The 17,494-nt window shown below is 38.2% G+C and overlaps 2 protein-coding genes across 2 annotated transcripts; one reads left to right on the forward strand and one right to left on the reverse strand.

The window, feature by feature from the left end:
* Window positions 1-1,882: 1,882 nt before the first annotated feature.
* On the forward strand, window positions 1,883-13,960 carry LOC134669139 (integrin-linked protein kinase). Its single transcript, XM_063526683.1, has 8 exons — window positions 1,883-2,135; window positions 4,592-4,757; window positions 7,176-7,360; window positions 7,832-8,001; window positions 9,400-9,545; window positions 10,175-10,399; window positions 11,161-11,349; window positions 11,915-13,960. Exons 1-8 carry the CDS (start codon window positions 2,047-2,049, stop codon window positions 12,101-12,103), a joined length of 1,359 nt encoding a protein of 452 aa, XP_063382753.1. The 5' UTR covers window positions 1,883-2,046; the 3' UTR covers window positions 12,104-13,960.
* A 1,511-nt stretch (window positions 13,961-15,471) lies between these two features.
* LOC134668591 (U1 small nuclear ribonucleoprotein A) lies at window positions 15,472-17,480 on the reverse strand. The gene is made up of 4 exons (XM_063526033.1): window positions 17,248-17,480; window positions 16,881-17,119; window positions 16,467-16,735; window positions 15,472-15,745 (listed from the first exon to the last, which is right to left on the reverse strand). Exons 1-4 carry the CDS (start codon window positions 17,249-17,251, stop codon window positions 15,586-15,588), a joined length of 672 nt encoding a protein of 223 aa, XP_063382103.1. The 5' UTR covers window positions 17,252-17,480; the 3' UTR covers window positions 15,472-15,585.
* Between the last annotated feature and the right edge of the window lie 14 nt (window positions 17,481-17,494).

Genomic DNA, 17,494 nt, shown 5'->3' on the forward strand with positions numbered 1-17,494 from the left:
ACAAAACATGCACCATCTTCGGCTGTCAAACTTGAGGGCACGGTTTTTTCTTAGCCCTATCACCTCTTATGGCTCCTTACACGATGGGCCAGCGCCGGCCACTCCAAGGGACGCAGCCATGCGGTAGAGTGAGATAGCAATATCACTTGCTCCCTCTAACGCATAAATGCGTCCCTTGGAGTGGCCAGCGTTGGGCCATCATGTAGAGGAGCCATTAGGAATCACTGGGAAATAAATCAGAAATTCAGTACCGGAATCTATGGTTACGGAATAATTTTAGGTGCTGAAGTTCTGACGATTTCAGCCTATGTGTGTGATGTGTGCCTGAAAGCAAGCACGCTAAGCTTGAAGAATTTCGAGTACATTGACACGCCATTTTCTATCTCTGTCGCACTGTGCATAATTTTATCGCCGTCCCGCCATGATGTCGGCCGTCAAGGCCACTGTGCGAGCGGGGCGGCAATATAATTATGCGCGTGCGATAAAGATAGGAAATAGGACAGTCACTGTACGAAATTCCTCGTGTTTAGCGTCCTTACTTTACAATCAATGAATCTTTTTTTAAATAAGTTTAGTGTAGATATTATCGAATGCAGCTTCTACTCACAGTCACTAGCTGTCGTTCTGTGATGCGTTTTGTTTGTGCAAGGGAATTGTTTTCATTGTGTTCTAACTTTACTGTACTTTATAACGGTATTTTGAAATAAAGTTATTTTGAATACAATGTTGGGTTATTATTTTAACTCCAAAAATGTAGTTGAAATATTAGTAAACTAGTTACTTCCATATAGTTGTCTGGACGCTGACGCTTGGGAGCAAAGAATATAATACTCACTTGAAATGGATTAGTTTTTATCATAGAAATCTTCATTCTTCGCATATGATGTCGCGGGCAAAAGCTGAATGAAGAGTTTGATTTATCACTTCTAATCGTGGTCGTATTGTATACTTTATTGTATATTTTTTTAATTTTTTTTTTTAATTTATTTACACAAAAGGTACATGCTCATAAACAAAATTTACAATATCGCCAAACTGTAACCAGTTTGTTGGCGAATGAAGCGCTCACTTAACTAATCGAATCATGCACCTAAACAAAACAATTAGTAACTTAAACAATAGGTAATCCTTATTATAATATAAAAAACTAACATGCATAGATGCCTAACAAGTCTTCACATTGTCTCAAAGTTTAATTTTAATACAACGCATCCTAATTCAGACGAAGCTTGCACCTAGTATCTACTAAACTTACTTAACTCTTTGCTTTAGAGGTATCTACTTCTAGTTCAGTACAAAAAGAGATCTTCCAGACAGGTGATTTCCGGTGACCGAAAAGAACCGACCTATTTATGCCAAAACCATGAAACATCTTGGAATAGCTGCTAAAAGTTTGATCGCTTGCACACGACTTATTGAGGAGCAAACTGCATTCTTGTATTATTTTTATATTAGCGCTCGCCTTTACTTGATCCTATCATGCAGAACACCTGCGTAACTTGCGTGGGTGGTTTGCACTAGTACTGTACCTAATGGTACGTACTCTAGTCACTGGAGTCGATTGCTGCGCTAAAAATTGTTTAAATAAAATTTCGCGCAAAGTACCTGAAGAATGTCAACATGCGCTGTGTGCAAGCTGATTTAAAATGCCAAATCAGACAACAAACATTTTTCTATTGTAGCAACCCGAAGCTATGCTGCCAAATTAAAAATACCTATTGAATCATGCAATCAGTAGCGACAAAGAAAACATGATACAATGAAATGCGTTGTAAAACAGAGACCCCAATATAAATGCAGTAATGATGTCACTTTTAAGCATTTCTAAATTATATCAGGCTATACTTTATTTTTAGTGGTTGCGAAACTGTCAAATCTACAGAGATGAATGAATGAGTAGGCCCGCATAGTACATTAATTATTTTCGTTTTGCCTGTTTTATTTACAGTATACTATTTGTATTACATGTTTAGACATAAGTGAAAGAGTGCCTTATCGATTTAGTCAATATAAATTTGTGCTGGAGTGAGATATATTTAAGAAATCATGGAGGATATATTTCAGTGGTGTCGCGAAGGCAATGCCTTACAAGTGAGGGTTTGGCTGGATGATATCGAGCATGATTTCAACCAAGGGTAAGTTTAGGAGTTTAGCGTGGTTTAGAGGATGTTTAAGAGCCATATGGCTGGGCAGGTTTTCCGCATATGGCATTGGAAGTACACGCCCACTCTGTTTATGTCACGACTCTCGTGGCCTAGTAATATTTTAAAGTAAAGCCAAAATAGATTGATTGCTTTGGTTTATTCTGTACACAGAAAGCGTAGTTAGTGCTACCGATTACGTTTCATTCTACCTGCACCTTAAGCCACTTTTAGGATTAGACTTACACCAAGACTTTACTTACCTTTTTATTCAGGTTTTCCTGTTAGAAATATGTATTTTTGAATTCAGTTGCAATTAGTGAGCTGTTTTCCTTAAAGTACAGTCTTCTACTAATTTATAACATTAGCTATATAGATGGATTTGTCATAGAGTTTTACATATTTATATACAAAAGACAATAAAAAGACAAATAAATAACTTATGAACTATATCTCTATGAATAAAAGTAAGAACCTTAAATATATGTAAAATTAAACAAGTTTTACATATTTCTGATGAGTTGTGTTCAAAAGTGTTGTTGTAATCAAATAAAAAAAAAATAACAATAGCTATATCAATATTGTATTCATCCTAACACAACTCATAGTAATAGTAATAGCCTTTATTTCATGCGTTTTTGTTATTTTACACTTTCTTCGTTATTACACTTATTTATTAAATTATTATTATTTTTTTAACTTTTATTGTTTTTCTATTTATTTTATTCATTTGCATGCCGCGTGTGCGGAAAAGGCCTCCCCCAGTTTTCCCATTCCTTCCTATTCTGTGCTGTTCTCCACCAGAATCTATCGAAATTTCGTAGCTCATCTCTCCATCTAGTATTCGGTTTGTTCTGTTTTCTCGGTGTGTCTATTGGTAACCATTCTGTGACATGTTTGGTCCACCGGTTATCTGTAGTGCGACATACATGGCCAGCCCAGGCCCATTTACTCTTTTTTATTGCCTGTGTTACATCTTTTACTCCAGTTTTCTCTCTTATAACTTCATTTCTGATTCTGTCTTTAATTTGAATTTTTAGCATGGACCGTTCCATTGCCCTTTGACAAATCTTCGGTTTATGTGTGTGTTTCTTGGTGGGGCTCCAGGTTTGGGCACCGTAAGTTAAGGTAGATAGGACAGCAGTATCAAATACTTTTTTCTTAATGGCCATCGACATGTCACTCTTTAGAATTGCTTTTAGAGACCAGTATTTTTTCGACGCTCTACTAATTCTGTAGTCTACTTCCTTGTCGAGTCTGTCTTTGAAGGAAACTATCTGTCCCAGGTATGTGAAATCTTCAGCATATTCCATATTGTTTCTTCCAAGCTTTATTGGTATTTTATCTCCATTAGTAATAATTTTGCATTTTTTCATGTTCATTGCTAAGATAAAGATAAAAGATAAAAGATAAAAAATAGTTTATTCAAGTAGGCATATTACAATGCGCTTATGAACGTCAAATAAACCTTTACCGGCTCCAACCGTACACCTCTGCCCCGAGAAGATTTAAATAAGCCTGCTTCCTTGCATGCTGTGTCAAATTCTAGGATCATTTCCTCCAGTATTTTTGGTTTTTCGGCCACAATTAGGACGTCATCCGCAAACCGTAGGTTATTTATGTATTTCCCATTAATATTTATACCTTTGTTTTCCCATTCTAGTACTCTAAATATGGCCTCCAGGCATGCGTTGAACAGTGTCGGAGAGATAGGGTCTCCTTGCTTTACGCCTTTTTGCAACCTGAATGGCTCACCATATTTATCTGTTTTTATTCTGGCCTTGCTATGTTGGTATATCCGTTTTAGCATGTTGACATATAGGCCCTCTAGGCCCTGTTCTTCAAGTGTTTTGAATAGAAATTTATGGTCTATCGAGTCAAAGGCCTTTGTAAAATCTATAAACGCAATGTATATATCTTTAATTTGGTATTCTGTGCCTTTCTCTATAAGTTGGTTAAGCGTATGTAGATGATCCATTGTGCTGTAATTTGACCGAAATCCAGCTTGTTCCACTGGCTGGTGTTCTTCTAGTGTATTTTGTATTCTTTTGGTCATCACTGTCATGAATAGTTTATAGACGCAGGATATGATACTTATAGGTCTGTAGTTTATAGTAGATCGTCTTTGTTTCCTTTTTTATGTAGGATAGTAATGTTGGAAATATTCCATTGTTCGGGTATTATTTCGTTCCTTATTATTTCGTTGAACACGTAGGCAATGACTTTATGTAGTTCGTAGCTTGAGTATTTTAGAATTTCACTGCAAATCCCATCTGGTCCTATTGCTTTCTCAGTTTTTAGTTTATTTATTGCTGCCGATAATTCATCCGTAAGGAATAGCTCCACTTCATTGCATGAAGCATGCAACATGCAATGAAGTGGAACACAACTCATATGTTTATTTTAAGACTGTTTCTCAATAAGACAAAAAAAAACTCATTATATTTCAGAGATGATCACGACTTCAGCCCGCTCCACTGGGCTTGCAAAGAGGGCCACCAGAAGATCGTAGAGATGCTGATCAAGCGGGGCGCCCGGATCAATGTCACTAATATGGGCGATGACACGCCGTTGCATCTGGCCTCTGCCCATGGACACCGGGCTATAGTGCAATTGGTACGTATTTGTAGATGTAGATGTAGTGTAGGGATGCCTGGCCGGAAGCAGGCGGGCTGTCGATCGCTTGTCGCGTTCATTCAGCCCGGTTCCCTGGATTTGGAGCTGCAGGTTACTGTCCCAGCGGCATTCCCACACTATTCTCCTCAAGTCTTCTTGTTTACCTGCAGAACAGAAGGACATCTTTGAGTTCGACATCCTTTAGCTCGTTTTCTTCTAGTGTGTCTCTACCGAATGTATTATATTACGGTACGTATTTAGTGGTTGTCACATCGGGCATTCCCTGACTTCCAATTAAAATGTGGGAAACTATTTCCATCATAATTATATTATATTAATTACCATCACAGTCATCACACTTAGATTAAAATGTCTTATTACTTATCTCCCAATTCAGGGAATCCAATTGGATTGGGACAGAGAGAGCTATGGAGAGAGCTGGAGGAGGCCTATGCCAAGAAGGCAGACTGAAATATTAAAAAGCAATGACATTAAAATTAATAAGGAAAAATATTAAAACGAATTAATATAAATGAAATGTGAATTTATTTAAATGTAATATGTACTGAAATTTTTTTTTTTTTGGTTAATAATGGCTATTCTTATCTTATCTTATCTTATTACTTATCTACGTGTCGGCTTTGGCGCCTTCCAAACCCCATGGTTCCAAAAATTTTTAAAAGACAGATTTAAAAATTATATGAATATTTGTTATGAGCATAAATTCATAACGTAACTATGTTATAGTATAGTAGGAATCATGGAACGATTGAAACATTTTTTTTATTGTGTATTTTGTAGTGCTTTAGCCTTTATTGGTTTCTGACAAACATTCTTTTCATCTTTGAGTTTAAATCGTTACATGTAAAGTTGACAGTCCATTTCCAACGACAGATGCATTACTGTTCATTTTACTATGGAAATTGACAATGACAGCGACGCGTTCAGTACCGGTAGCAGGCCTATGGAACTCTCCGCGCGAGCTCGGTTTAATACCTACGAATCCGCTCCCGTTCACGGTAGAAAAGCAAGCCAGTTGGTTGCCACACGCGCTCACGTACGCACGTCACCGCGCGCCGCACTGTCATTTTTAGGGTTCCGTAGCCAAATGGCAAAAAACGGAACCCTTATAGATTCGTCATGTCTGTCTGTCTGTCTGTCTGTCTGTCTGTCTGTCCGTCCGTATGTCACAGCCACTTTGTTCCGAAACTATAAGTACTATACTGTTGAAACTTGGTAAGTAGATGTATTCTGTGAACCGCATTTAGATTTTCATACAAAAATAGAAAAAAAACAAAAAATTTTTAGGGTTCCCCATACATAGAACTGAAACTCAAAAAATTTTTTTTCGTCAAACCCATACGTGTGGGGTATCTATGGATAGGTCTTCAAAAATGATATTGAGGTTTCTAATATCATTTTCTTCTAAACTGAATAGTTTACGCGAGAGACACTTCCAAAGTGGTAAAATGTGTGTCCCCCCCCCTGTAACTTCTAAAATAAGAGTATGATAAAACTAAAAAAAATATATGATGTACATTACCATGCAAACTTCCACCGAAAATTGGTTTGAACAAGATTTGGTAAGTAGTTTTTTTTTATACGTCATAAACCGTAAACCGCAATTTTATTATGTTACTTGCTGTTACGGAACCCTTCATGGGCGAGTCCGACTCGCACTTGGCCGCTTTTTTACGATAGTTACAAGCTACGTAGTAGGTACCTACCTACCTACTATTGAATTTCTTTAATTGCGTAACATGTAATGTTTATTATGTAAGACAAGTGTATAGTTTTAGATATCTATCTATTTGAAATAGGTAGCATATTTTTAATTTATTTTGGCAAATGTTTAGTTTAACGACAGTAAGTTAACTTTACACCGGAAAGTGCCTACTCATTTTTGCTCTGGTTAACTTATAATTAATTACCTGTATTCATGGGGTTTATATTATTTTTCTTTATTGTGTAACATTAATCTCTATCTGGTTTTAAATTACACGAAGTTTTAAAATAATTCTTGCTGGGATTATTGCGCGGTTTATAAAACGGCGTAAACACTGCGGTTACTGCAGGAACATATAACCTTTTAAAATGACTATTTCGCAAACACGCATAATCGGAATATTAGGTATAATTTAAGATTTAGCTTTCCTTTTATTTCACTCCGCTGTTTAAGTAGGTATTTATTTATCATTTCTAAGCGTCAGCAACCCTAGCGTTGTGCCGGTGCGCGCGGTGCGGGGAGCGGCGCGTTGAAGGTCACTCCATTGTATTTTTGTGTAGGTATCAAAACGGTAGGTATTTGCGTTTTGTTTGAGAGAAAAGTATCTGTTCGTAAGAACTATTATATAATCTGTGCCGGTAGTGTAGCTGTAGGTTAGAAATGGAATGTTACCATAACTTGTATGTTGTCAGCTCCTACAAAACCGTGTGGATGTGAACTTCACCAATGCCCACGGCAACTCACCGCTCCACTACGCTTGCTTCTGGGGCTACCAGCCCATCGCTGAGGACCTGGTCATGGCCGGGGCCTTGGTGTCGCTGGCTAATAGGGATGGAGACACACCACTGGATAAAACCAGAGGCCAAATGGTTCAAAGGTACCAAACTTATCACTAATTTAAAAGTAACTGATGTTTGAATAATTTATCAGAATCCCCGCAACTGCTCCGGTTGCTATTGATAAAGTTTTAGTTGGCCGGTTCTAGTTTACTGTTTTTTATCCCATCAATACTCAACGAAAGAGTGAATGACCACTGATGATGTTCGGAACTATATACTGGGGTTACGCTATTAATTTTTTAACCCAATTAGGGTAGAAGTACTAGTGCTCGACGCTGCACTAGTATTCGACATGAGCACTTTATGTCCTTCTTAGTACTTCTACCTTATACAACATAGTTCATAACTTGTGACTTTCAAGTCCAATGGCCGTACTATACTCCGCCATTACTCTCAACTCCTGAAAACCTATGAAATGAACCAAGATACATCTTTTTACTGAATCTTTCTTTAGCTTTCTCCACTACCACTTTTCACATTAACATTAAACCTTCCATCTTTATTCTCAGACTGCACGAGCTAGCGATCCAACAAGGACAGGAGATGAAGAAGATTCAATTCAAGGACCAATCTTGGCTTGGAACCCGGACCAGGTCAAGAGATGCCACTCTGTCGCGTCACAAGGGCATCAACATCAGCGAGCTGTCGCTACACACTCGCATGGCTGTCACACCGTCAGGTATGACTTAATTTAGTTTTTTTTTTTCATACACTATTTTTTTTTTCATATATATTACACAGTATTACAGTGAGACACTAAGGCACTGTGGAATGCAAACAATATTATTATTATCCTAAGACGTTAACATAAAGTTGTGTTATACAATAACAATAATCTTAAATACTAACTGAAGACGGGTGATCATCCATCGCCTCACATAACCTCTTACATTCGTCACATAACGTCTTCCAACTACTGGCAAAAACATCGCATTCAGGTGCTGACTTGAGAAGTGCGTTTAGGTATTGTAAGGCGCGAACTAACGGAGAGTTCCTGTACGCCACAGTGCGCGCTTTGGGAACTGCCAGTAAGTAAGTCGCGATTACGTGGCCTAAAATTAATCTTTGATTGAGGGGGCACAAGAAGGCGTACCAGCTGTGTGACAGTCTGAATCCCCACGTATTATTCGGCACGCCCCGGTCACGAGAGCATAATTACGCCTCACTTCCAGGGAGTTAAAGCCCAGGGTGCCAAGCAGAAATTTCGTCGGGTAAAGGAAGGGATAGTACCCATAGGTTTTTTTGTATATGAATCGCACTATAACCTATACATTAGGAACTTAAGATACAAGACCACAAGAATGAAACAACCACTTTTGCATTAGCGGCATCGTGTTCGTTAAATGGCCTCGCGTCGCTCGGCCGTCTATATCACACTAGGCCGGAAAGTCCCTTCTTCCCAAACTTTAACCTCCGACACAAAAAAAAGGTGCTAATAGTTTGACCGCTATGTGTGCGGTACCGCTTTACTATAAGGGCACACGGAGGCCCCCTCCATCCTCAGGGGTCCCCGAAGGACAGACAGTAACAGTATATTTTCCACACCAGCTCGGAAAGGCTTACTTTGCACTTCAAAAACGGATAGCAAAGTTGCATTTTATTCACATGTGAGGCAAAGTAATCAAATGCAAATTTTGAGTTGTTTTCTTATGTTTGCTAGTAGAATTGACTTTTAAATGATGATTTTGGATGATTCATATTTAATGACATTCATTTGGATTGGATTTTGTTTGATATTTTACATTTAATATTTACTTCGGGTTGGTGTGGTGAAAATTGTTGTTTCACTTGGGGGCAAATTTTGTTTAACCCTGCTTTGAAACCCTCGCAACGCTCAAAATTCCATTTTTCGAACCGAATTTTGGAATCTTTCGCTTGCTCGGGTGTCAATATTAGCACGAGCGGTTAAACAACAACTTTGCCCCCTTGTAAAACAAATAACTATGATTATACATAATAAATAGATCATAGTAGAAAAATGTTAGTTTAATTAGCATAAGAATTTGGGGTAAGGTAAGTAAGGTAATTGTTTGATTTCCTTTATATGTTGGGGTTTTAATTCTTTTTTTGTTGTCAGGTGAAACCTGGCGCGGCCGCTGGCAGAAGAACGACATCGTGGCAAAGATATTAGCCGTCCGCGAGTGTACGCCTCGCATACAGCGCGATTTCAACGAGGAGTTCCCGAAACTAAGGATATTCTCGCACCCTAACATACTGCCCGTGGTAACTAAACGAACTTTAATCTTAGATAAATACTGTTGGATGATACTAGCTGTCCGCTATTGTACGGGTATTCAGCGCGGTTTCAACGAGGAGCTTTCTAAACTTTTTAATAATCCTGTAACCAGAAAAAATCAATATCTGCTGTTCGATATAACGTGGATATAACCGCCGTCATATTGTCCATTGAAAGAAACAAACGAAAAGAAGGCTGCCTTACAGGACCTTCAATTTTGTATGAAATTCCATTAAGGACCTGTTGTGTTTTCGCTCCCGAAGCAGACTTACTAGGCGATGGATGCGATCCGTAAATCATAAATCTCGAACTATGGTTGTAATGAACTTACGAAATCAGGCGGAAGTTTTGTTTATTTCCCTTTTTTCCACACAAATGTGATGAAAAACATTGTGCGCCACGAGCGGTACAGGAATTACGAACTCGTGTCAATTAAGCCCTCGCCTTTGGCTTCGGGTTTCAACACACAAAGTGCGGCCCGCGTCAACTTCGGTAACTACTATTTGGCCCTTGGCTGCTAAAAGGTTGTCGACGCTGGTTTAAAGGTTAGATTTACTATTGTGTATCTTTTCTTTGTATTTTCTCATCTCCCTGGTATAACCTCGCGATTCCCCAGGTCGGTTGCTGCACCTCCCCCCCCTCGCTGGTGGTGATCTGCCAGTACATGTCGTGGGGCTCGCTGTACGCGCTGCTGCACGGCGCGGGCCGCGTGGTGGTGGACGCGGCGGCGGCGCTGCGGCTCGCGCACGACGTGGCGAGGGGGATGGCCTATCTGCACTCGCTGCAGAAGGACAAGGACCACCAGCTGCCGCTGTACCAGCTTAACAGCCGGCATGTTATGGTGAGTTTAGTTAGTCAGTGGCGAGTCCTTTCGGGCAAACTCGGCTCCGTTCGGTTCAGGATTGTTCCGAGCAGTTATTAGGGTTGGCACCACTTGACGTCCTTTTGCGTGCACGATCACAGACTTGAATTTTGACAACCCTAAATAGCATGATTCGTACTTGAATCGCTGTCAAACTTCGGTTAAGCAGGAAGTGTCCTTTCTGTACGGTAGTACTATTTAATTATTTATTCTATGGTTTAGTTCTGTTTTTGTTTCAGTAAGGCTTCGTTGTGACATATAGTTTGTAGGTACTGTGCCACTTCGCACGTTTAGCCTGTCAGTGACAAACCGATCATGATATGATTGCCACATCACGAAATTATTTATTCTATGATATGGCTACGACATCGACAGATAGCCTTTAACCCGCGTGCCTTGAAGTCCTCGCAACGCGCGAGATTCCATTTTAGGACCACTCGCTACGCTTATGGTTAATTTTTTGAACTTTTCGCTTGTTCGGTTATCAATACTGCCACAAGGGGTTAAAAACAACTTGTAAAACAAATGATGTTACTATTTCCGGGACGCTCATGCCAGGCGAGAGGCTGGAAGCTGTAAAACTTACCTTATCAAATTCAAACGAAGGAGAAATCGACAGCAAGTAAAAAAAGCCCTTATATCCACATATAGTTAAGTTCGTGACACTAGTTAATTGAGCTTATATTGTAGGACTAGGTCGCTCAGTGTTATGTTGTTTTATTTTTTTTTATTTTCTCTAGATCGACGAGGACATGACGGCGCGCATCAACATGGCGGACTCGAAGTTCTCGTTCCAGGAGCGCGGGCGCTGCTCCCAGCCCGCCTGGCTCGCGCCCGAGGCGCTGCAGCGCGCGCGCGGCAAGCGCAACGCGGAGGCCTGCGACATGTGGAGCTTCGCCGTGCTGCTGTGGGAGCTGGCCACCAGAGAGGTACCCCATACCATCCCTATGGGCTGATTTAGACGGCGCGAGAACTCGCATGCGATTTTAGTTACATTGCGGACTGTTGGTTACGTCCAATTCAACCGACCGATTAAAACCCGCAATATTTAAATGAGCCCTATGTTTAGTTAGACGCTATTCCATCTCGCTCGTATGATGTAAAAGACGGTAATTGCTTACTATCAGTCGATTCATCTACTCGTTTGCCTCCTATAGCATAAAAAAAGTCCTCAACGACGATCTTAAATAGGAGGATAATTTTTTTTTCTAATTTTACTTAAAAAGAATGTTAAACGCGGCAACACGCATGTACGCCTTTTGGGTGCTACACTTAATTCCAAAAGTTACCGTAAAAGTATAACACTTGCCCTTTAACATAAGTAACATAACGCGTCACAGTTCAGTAAAAGCGAAACAACGTTAAAGTAGTTCATACACTTTTTGAAGAAAGTGGGATTAGTGGAGGTATTCCGCTTTTACTGCACTGTGACGCGGTGGGCAAAGTTTTATACTTTTACCATATAGATAATAAATTAACGGATATACTCTGCAGGTTCCCTTCGCGGACTTATCGCCGATGGAGTGCGGCATGAAGATTGCCCTCGAGGGGCTCCGCGTGGCCATCCCCCCCGGCGTCTCCCCCCACATCGCCAAGCTCATCCGCATCTGCATGAACGAGGATATCGGCAAGCGGCCCACCTTCAACATGATACTGCCGATTCTTGAGAAAATGAACAAGTAAAATTGCCCAAACTACAAAGTTTTATAACCCAGATTCAACTGTTCCCCAAAACACAATCCCGTACACTCATTTTTACTGTTCATAAGCATGATACTGGGTAGTGGGTACTAGCATGCCTAATTAGCTTAGGGAAAGTGTGACTGTTATTTGTATCTTGTATCCAACAGATTTTTTTGAGATGTGGAAACCCAACCATTTTTTTATATTTCTATGCATTCTGCACGAACGAGGACATGTAAACTGGCGTTCAAAAGTGCATGGAGATTTTTCAACCGTAATATTTAGGCATTACGGTCGTTATCTATCCATCCACTTTTGAACGCCACTGTATATGCCACTCTCCTTCAACATGATACCGCCGATTCTCGAGATTATGAACAAGTAAAAATAACCCATACCACATAATTTTATAACCCAGATTCAACTCCCATTCACTGTATAAAAGTAGTTGAGGTTATTATTTTAATATGCATACAAAAATGGGTATTCTGCAAGTGCCATCTTATATATAAACAGATGTATACAAAGTTTTATATACGAATGACGTAAGAAATAATATTACTAGAGTTAGACCAAGAAAAGTCTGCAACGATTTTAATAGCATACACAGTGCAAGTACACTAACTTCACAGAAGTTTGACGTTTAAAATAACACTTGTGCTTTGTGTGCTATAAAAATCGTTGCAGACTTGTCTTGGTCTAACTCTACAAAATTATATTTTAATGATATAAATCTATAAATCATTGATTTCTGATTTTATATTTTTGACACATCACTTGATTTGTAACTGCCAGTATTGTAATTGTTGTTTTTGTATTAAGGTTGTATTTTTGTATTCTTTTTTCAAGTTTTTTTCTTCATTATTGTATCCAGGTTTTAGTGGGATACTAGGCGTAAATGGCGTAAGTTTATACAAAAAATAAAAAATCAAAATTAACATAATGAAACTAAAGATTTATTTTAAAAGTTAGGACTCTAAGCATTCTCTGTATTCATTGCTAAGAGGTGTTTCTAAAATTGTGTAAAACATTTAACTAGGTGCTATTATAACAAAAGTATGTACTTAAAAGTTCAGATAACTTTTAAAATTACTATGAGACGTCATACAGATTTTATAAATTTTGAAGGATTCCACCAATTTATACCTACATTGAAATAGCTGTAAGTTTAACATGAATCTCTAAATAACAAAATATACATTAATGTACTGATGAATTAATGTACTGTAAAACCCACTGAACTATTTTCCAGCAATACTGCAACTGCCACAACATTGTATACAATACTAATCTTATGTTTTGGTTTTGAACTTAGAACTGCAACATTCAAATAATATTCACTCCTGACCAAATATTTGATTTAGTTTTGGACTATAGTTGGGAGCTTTTGGTGGTTTATAGTGGGGTAGCTTTACAGTATCATTATGAATTGCCAATTGCTTGTAGTGTAGGTGTTATATAAACTGTTGTGCTTGTAACATTGTGCCTTACAATGACTATTGACTAAAATGTAATTATAATTATGAATTGTAAATCTAGTTAAATGGTATATTTGAGTGTTTTCATATTGTCCAATCCATTATAGGTATTAAAAGTACCTTAGGGTCAACTTTTACATATTTCTTTTGAGGAATAAAATTAAATATAGAATAATTTAAAGTGTTGTTTTTACTGATTTCTAGTTGTATCCGGCATTCAATATCGGATCGGACAATGTTATAACGCTCTTATTGTTTTCTAACAGTGATGGATGTGGTACTAAATAACAAATAAATTAGTGCTATTTTGATGTGAAATGAAATTAATATTAATTTATGTTACAAATATATTATATGAATAACTTATGAAAATTTTACACATATTATTGTTTTATTTATACTGTTACCGTTCCGTTGTAGTTGCTGGTTTTCTGAAAAGTTCACTTGAGTGTCACCACTAACGGCTGAAATGAGACTACTAGATGATGAGTAACAATAAAAAAAGGAAATGACTGAGCTAAATACCGCAGTTGAATTTAGGAAAGGAAGTAAAACGAGAGTAAATATTACAAAAACATTTATTTTTTTACACTATACATAAAATCTTACGCCAATTCAGTTTTCATCGTCTCACAATGCCGTACCAAGTCTTTAAGCTTATACACTAAATCCTGCAGCTCCTGACTTCCACAAGTAAAGCGTATGTCGTCGCCCCAATCAGTCTTTAACACCACAGTATACAATAAGTTGTCTGAGCCTACGCCCGGTGCGTTTGTTACTACTTCGAGTTTCCATTCCACGTCGACTATATTCGGCAATGTGTTGGAAGTTAGATCCATGATGTATATTTTACAGTTTAATCCATGTACATTTTCTTAATAACGAGTTTCTGTTCTGTTGTGTTATTAATTTTATAGAGTTCAAAGTAGGGCGTTGTTTTGACGTCTAGACTCTAGGAAGGTGAAATGTCAGTATCAATTTGACGTTTAATTTAATCAGTGTTCTCTTATCAAATTGTACAAAAACTACCATTTCAGCTAAGCTGAGAGCATAGATATAGGATTCTATAGACGGGCCAAACCGCGTGCGCCGGTGATGCCGGCTACATACGTAACGATAAATCGTTGCGATAAAACTGTGCAGTCCGACTGTGCAGATAAATCGAACCGTGTGTATGACAAATCGTTGTCGATTATCGTAACGATTTGTCATAAGCCCGCTCCACACTCGTGCGCGAATCGCGGCGCGAAGCCGCGAACGCGAGTCTGGAGTCGATTTCGCATATCAGCGAACTAGACTCCACACTCGCGTTCGCGGCTTCGCCCGCGATTCACGCGCATAGTCTGGAGGGCGCTATACACAAGGAAGACTTAGATGACGCACGGACATAGAGATGACGATATACACGCGGGGATACCATATTGTAAAAATTACCCCAATATTTGAAATCACGAACATGGTTGGTGCGATTAAAATTAACCCTTTAAATCATAACCACACCAACGCTAGGAAAGTACTAATTGTAAGTCATTACAAATCAAATCCAAATTAACGTTATTTAATACCTATAATTTAAACGCGTCCCACTCTACCTACAGCCATTTCGTCAAAACTGAACCCACAAAAAAAATTTTTGGACGGATCGCTTGTACTTTTTAGCCATGCCATAAACCTGGTTCTCCATCTCAAGTTTTGTACCAACGAGCCAAAGTACGCGAGTGGCAGGCACGTTGAAAAATGTTGCCGAACAACATTTATAAGCTTATAAAGTGTACTTAAATTTAATGCAAATTTACGCAGTTCTGGTGAGAATTTACTGTTATTTCGCTTAAGGAAGTTTAAGGGCTCATTTAGGCGATTAAAATAGGATTGACAGGAAAAAAACTATACTTTAAATAACTAATCACAGCCAGGAGAGCTGTTTAGGCGTAGTGCAATGCTCAAAACAGATCTCAATATTTTTTGTACTTTATTTCATAATATACAAATCAATCGCATAATCTATTACTTCTTGGCGAAGGTGATCTTCATAGCGTGTGAGGGAGAGATCTTGAAACCCTGAAGGGCCTCCTTTGCTGCGGCTGACTGCATCTCGTTCGCATACTCCACAAAGGCAATATCATGTCTGTTTGGTACGAGGCGGACTTCTTTGAAGCCAGGGAATCTGGAAAAGAAAAAATAATGTGAGATTATGTCACTTATTTTTTATTTCTTGCTGGTTTCAACAAACCCATGATTTATATAACAACTTGAGTTAGATATAACTTAATTCTGGACTAATTCATCAAAATTCTTTTTAAGTTAATAGCTGGCACAGCAGACTTATATATATTTAAAAAAATGTCCTAGGGCAGGGGTCACCATTTAGTTTCAACCTGGGGTCCGTTTTTAAAAATAATATGACCATTGCTGTCCGTTTCTACTTCAGTTTATTAAAATAGTATAGGTCGACAGTCCGCCATTTGATGATTTGATGACTCCTGTCCTAGGGTGTCTCACAGTTAAAGGCATGGGTGATAATGACTTTTATACAACACACAATAAAATAAATAAAATAAAAAACAACACACATACATATTATAGTATTAGTATTTTATCATAATTTTGTAGGTTTATGTTATTATGTTTATATATAATATTTGACTTCTCGGTTACATTTCTCTTTATAAATTATGTATCTCCTGCACCAACATTTGTCTCTGTTTGACCCAATGGTTGACTGGTAGAGAATGCCTTTAGGCATTAAGTCCGCCATTTGTACATTTTTCCTGTGCTTGTGCAATAAAGTTTAAATAAATAAATAAATTATAATTTTTTTTTTACTTGTAATTAGTCTGCTTTTGTTCGTTGTACCTACAATTAAACAAATAAAAAGAAATACTTACTGGTTAAACAACATAGACAACATCATCTCCGAGGTCTCATCCGGCAGATTCGTAAGGAACAAGATTTGGTTAGGCGGCTGCTCTATGTTGGTATGGTTCAGGATGCTCGGCTGGCCAAAGCCAGGGATCATGCTGGCGCGGGCATCCTTGTTCTTCTTTTTGCGGCTGTCGTCCAGGCCTTTGGGCATCTTGGGACGCTTTGGGCGCTCTTGGAAGGTGCCCTTGATTTTAGCAATGACATCGCTGTCAGACTTGCAGTATTGGATTCTCTAGAATAATAGAATTAAGGTCAAAACAGTTGTATTTCTCATTCAGTATTATGTACCATTTGTTTTCGAATAGTTATTCTATGGAAAGCTTCATGTCTGTAAATTAAAAGTGAAGTATTAATAGTATAGAAAATTTTAGACTCACCATGGGCTTGTCATAGAAAGGAAATCCTTGCATACTTCTTAAAGCTACTGTTGCGCTTGAAATTTCCTTAAAAATAACAAATGCCTGTCCTCGCATTTTTAGGGTTTTCAATGCGACAATGTCCAAAATCTGGCCGAACTGTGAGAAAATAGCATATAGAGACTTCTTTAACTCCTCTTTCTTGATCTTTTCGTTCAAATTGTTTATGTAGATCGTGTGATTTGGCCGAATATCCATCGCTGTAAATATAGAAAGTTATTTTGAGGTTACATTTTAAAATTATTTTAAGATCAAATTAATCGGTTAATTACATGTGATATACATCGCTAATATGTAACTAAAGTAACTATTAGTAACATATACTCACTCATCTTTGAAGATTCAATTTACTAACACTAATAACTTGACGACTAGATTCTTTGGAGGTTAGAATACTGACTAATGTTTATTTGACCCAGTAGTGATGATTATAGCACAACACAATCTTGTAGCGATAAATATGCGCTAGCGATTGATATTAAAGATTACTAATCTGGAACAATTTCAAAAACTGCACTGAAATCTCAAAAATGCCGATGCCAGATACACTCGCCATCAATATCGCTGACGCTTAC

This window comes from Cydia fagiglandana, chromosome 11 (assembly GCF_963556715.1).
Source record: "Cydia fagiglandana chromosome 11, ilCydFagi1.1, whole genome shotgun sequence".
NCBI lineage: Eukaryota > Metazoa > Arthropoda > Insecta > Lepidoptera > Tortricidae > Cydia > Cydia fagiglandana.

Coding starts and splice junctions, on each gene's coding strand:
- LOC134668591 (XM_063526033.1), bottom strand. Junction 16,736..16,880: donor CTTTCTATGACAAGCCCATG/GTGAGTCTAAAA, acceptor CTATTATTCTAG/AGAATCCAATACTGCAAGTC. Junction 15,746..16,466: donor TTGTCTATGTTGTTTAACCA/GTAAGTATTTCT, acceptor TTTCTTTTCCAG/ATTCCCTGGCTTCAAAGAAG.
- LOC134669139 (XM_063526683.1), top strand. CDS start 2,047: ATGGAGGATATATTTCAGTGGTGTCGCGAAGGCAATGCCTTACAAGTG. Junction 2,136..4,591: donor GAGCATGATTTCAACCAAGG/GTAAGTTTAGGA, acceptor ATTATATTTCAG/AGATGATCACGACTTCAGCC. Junction 9,546..10,174: donor ACCCTAACATACTGCCCGTG/GTAACTAAACGA, acceptor GCGATTCCCCAG/GTCGGTTGCTGCACCTCCCC.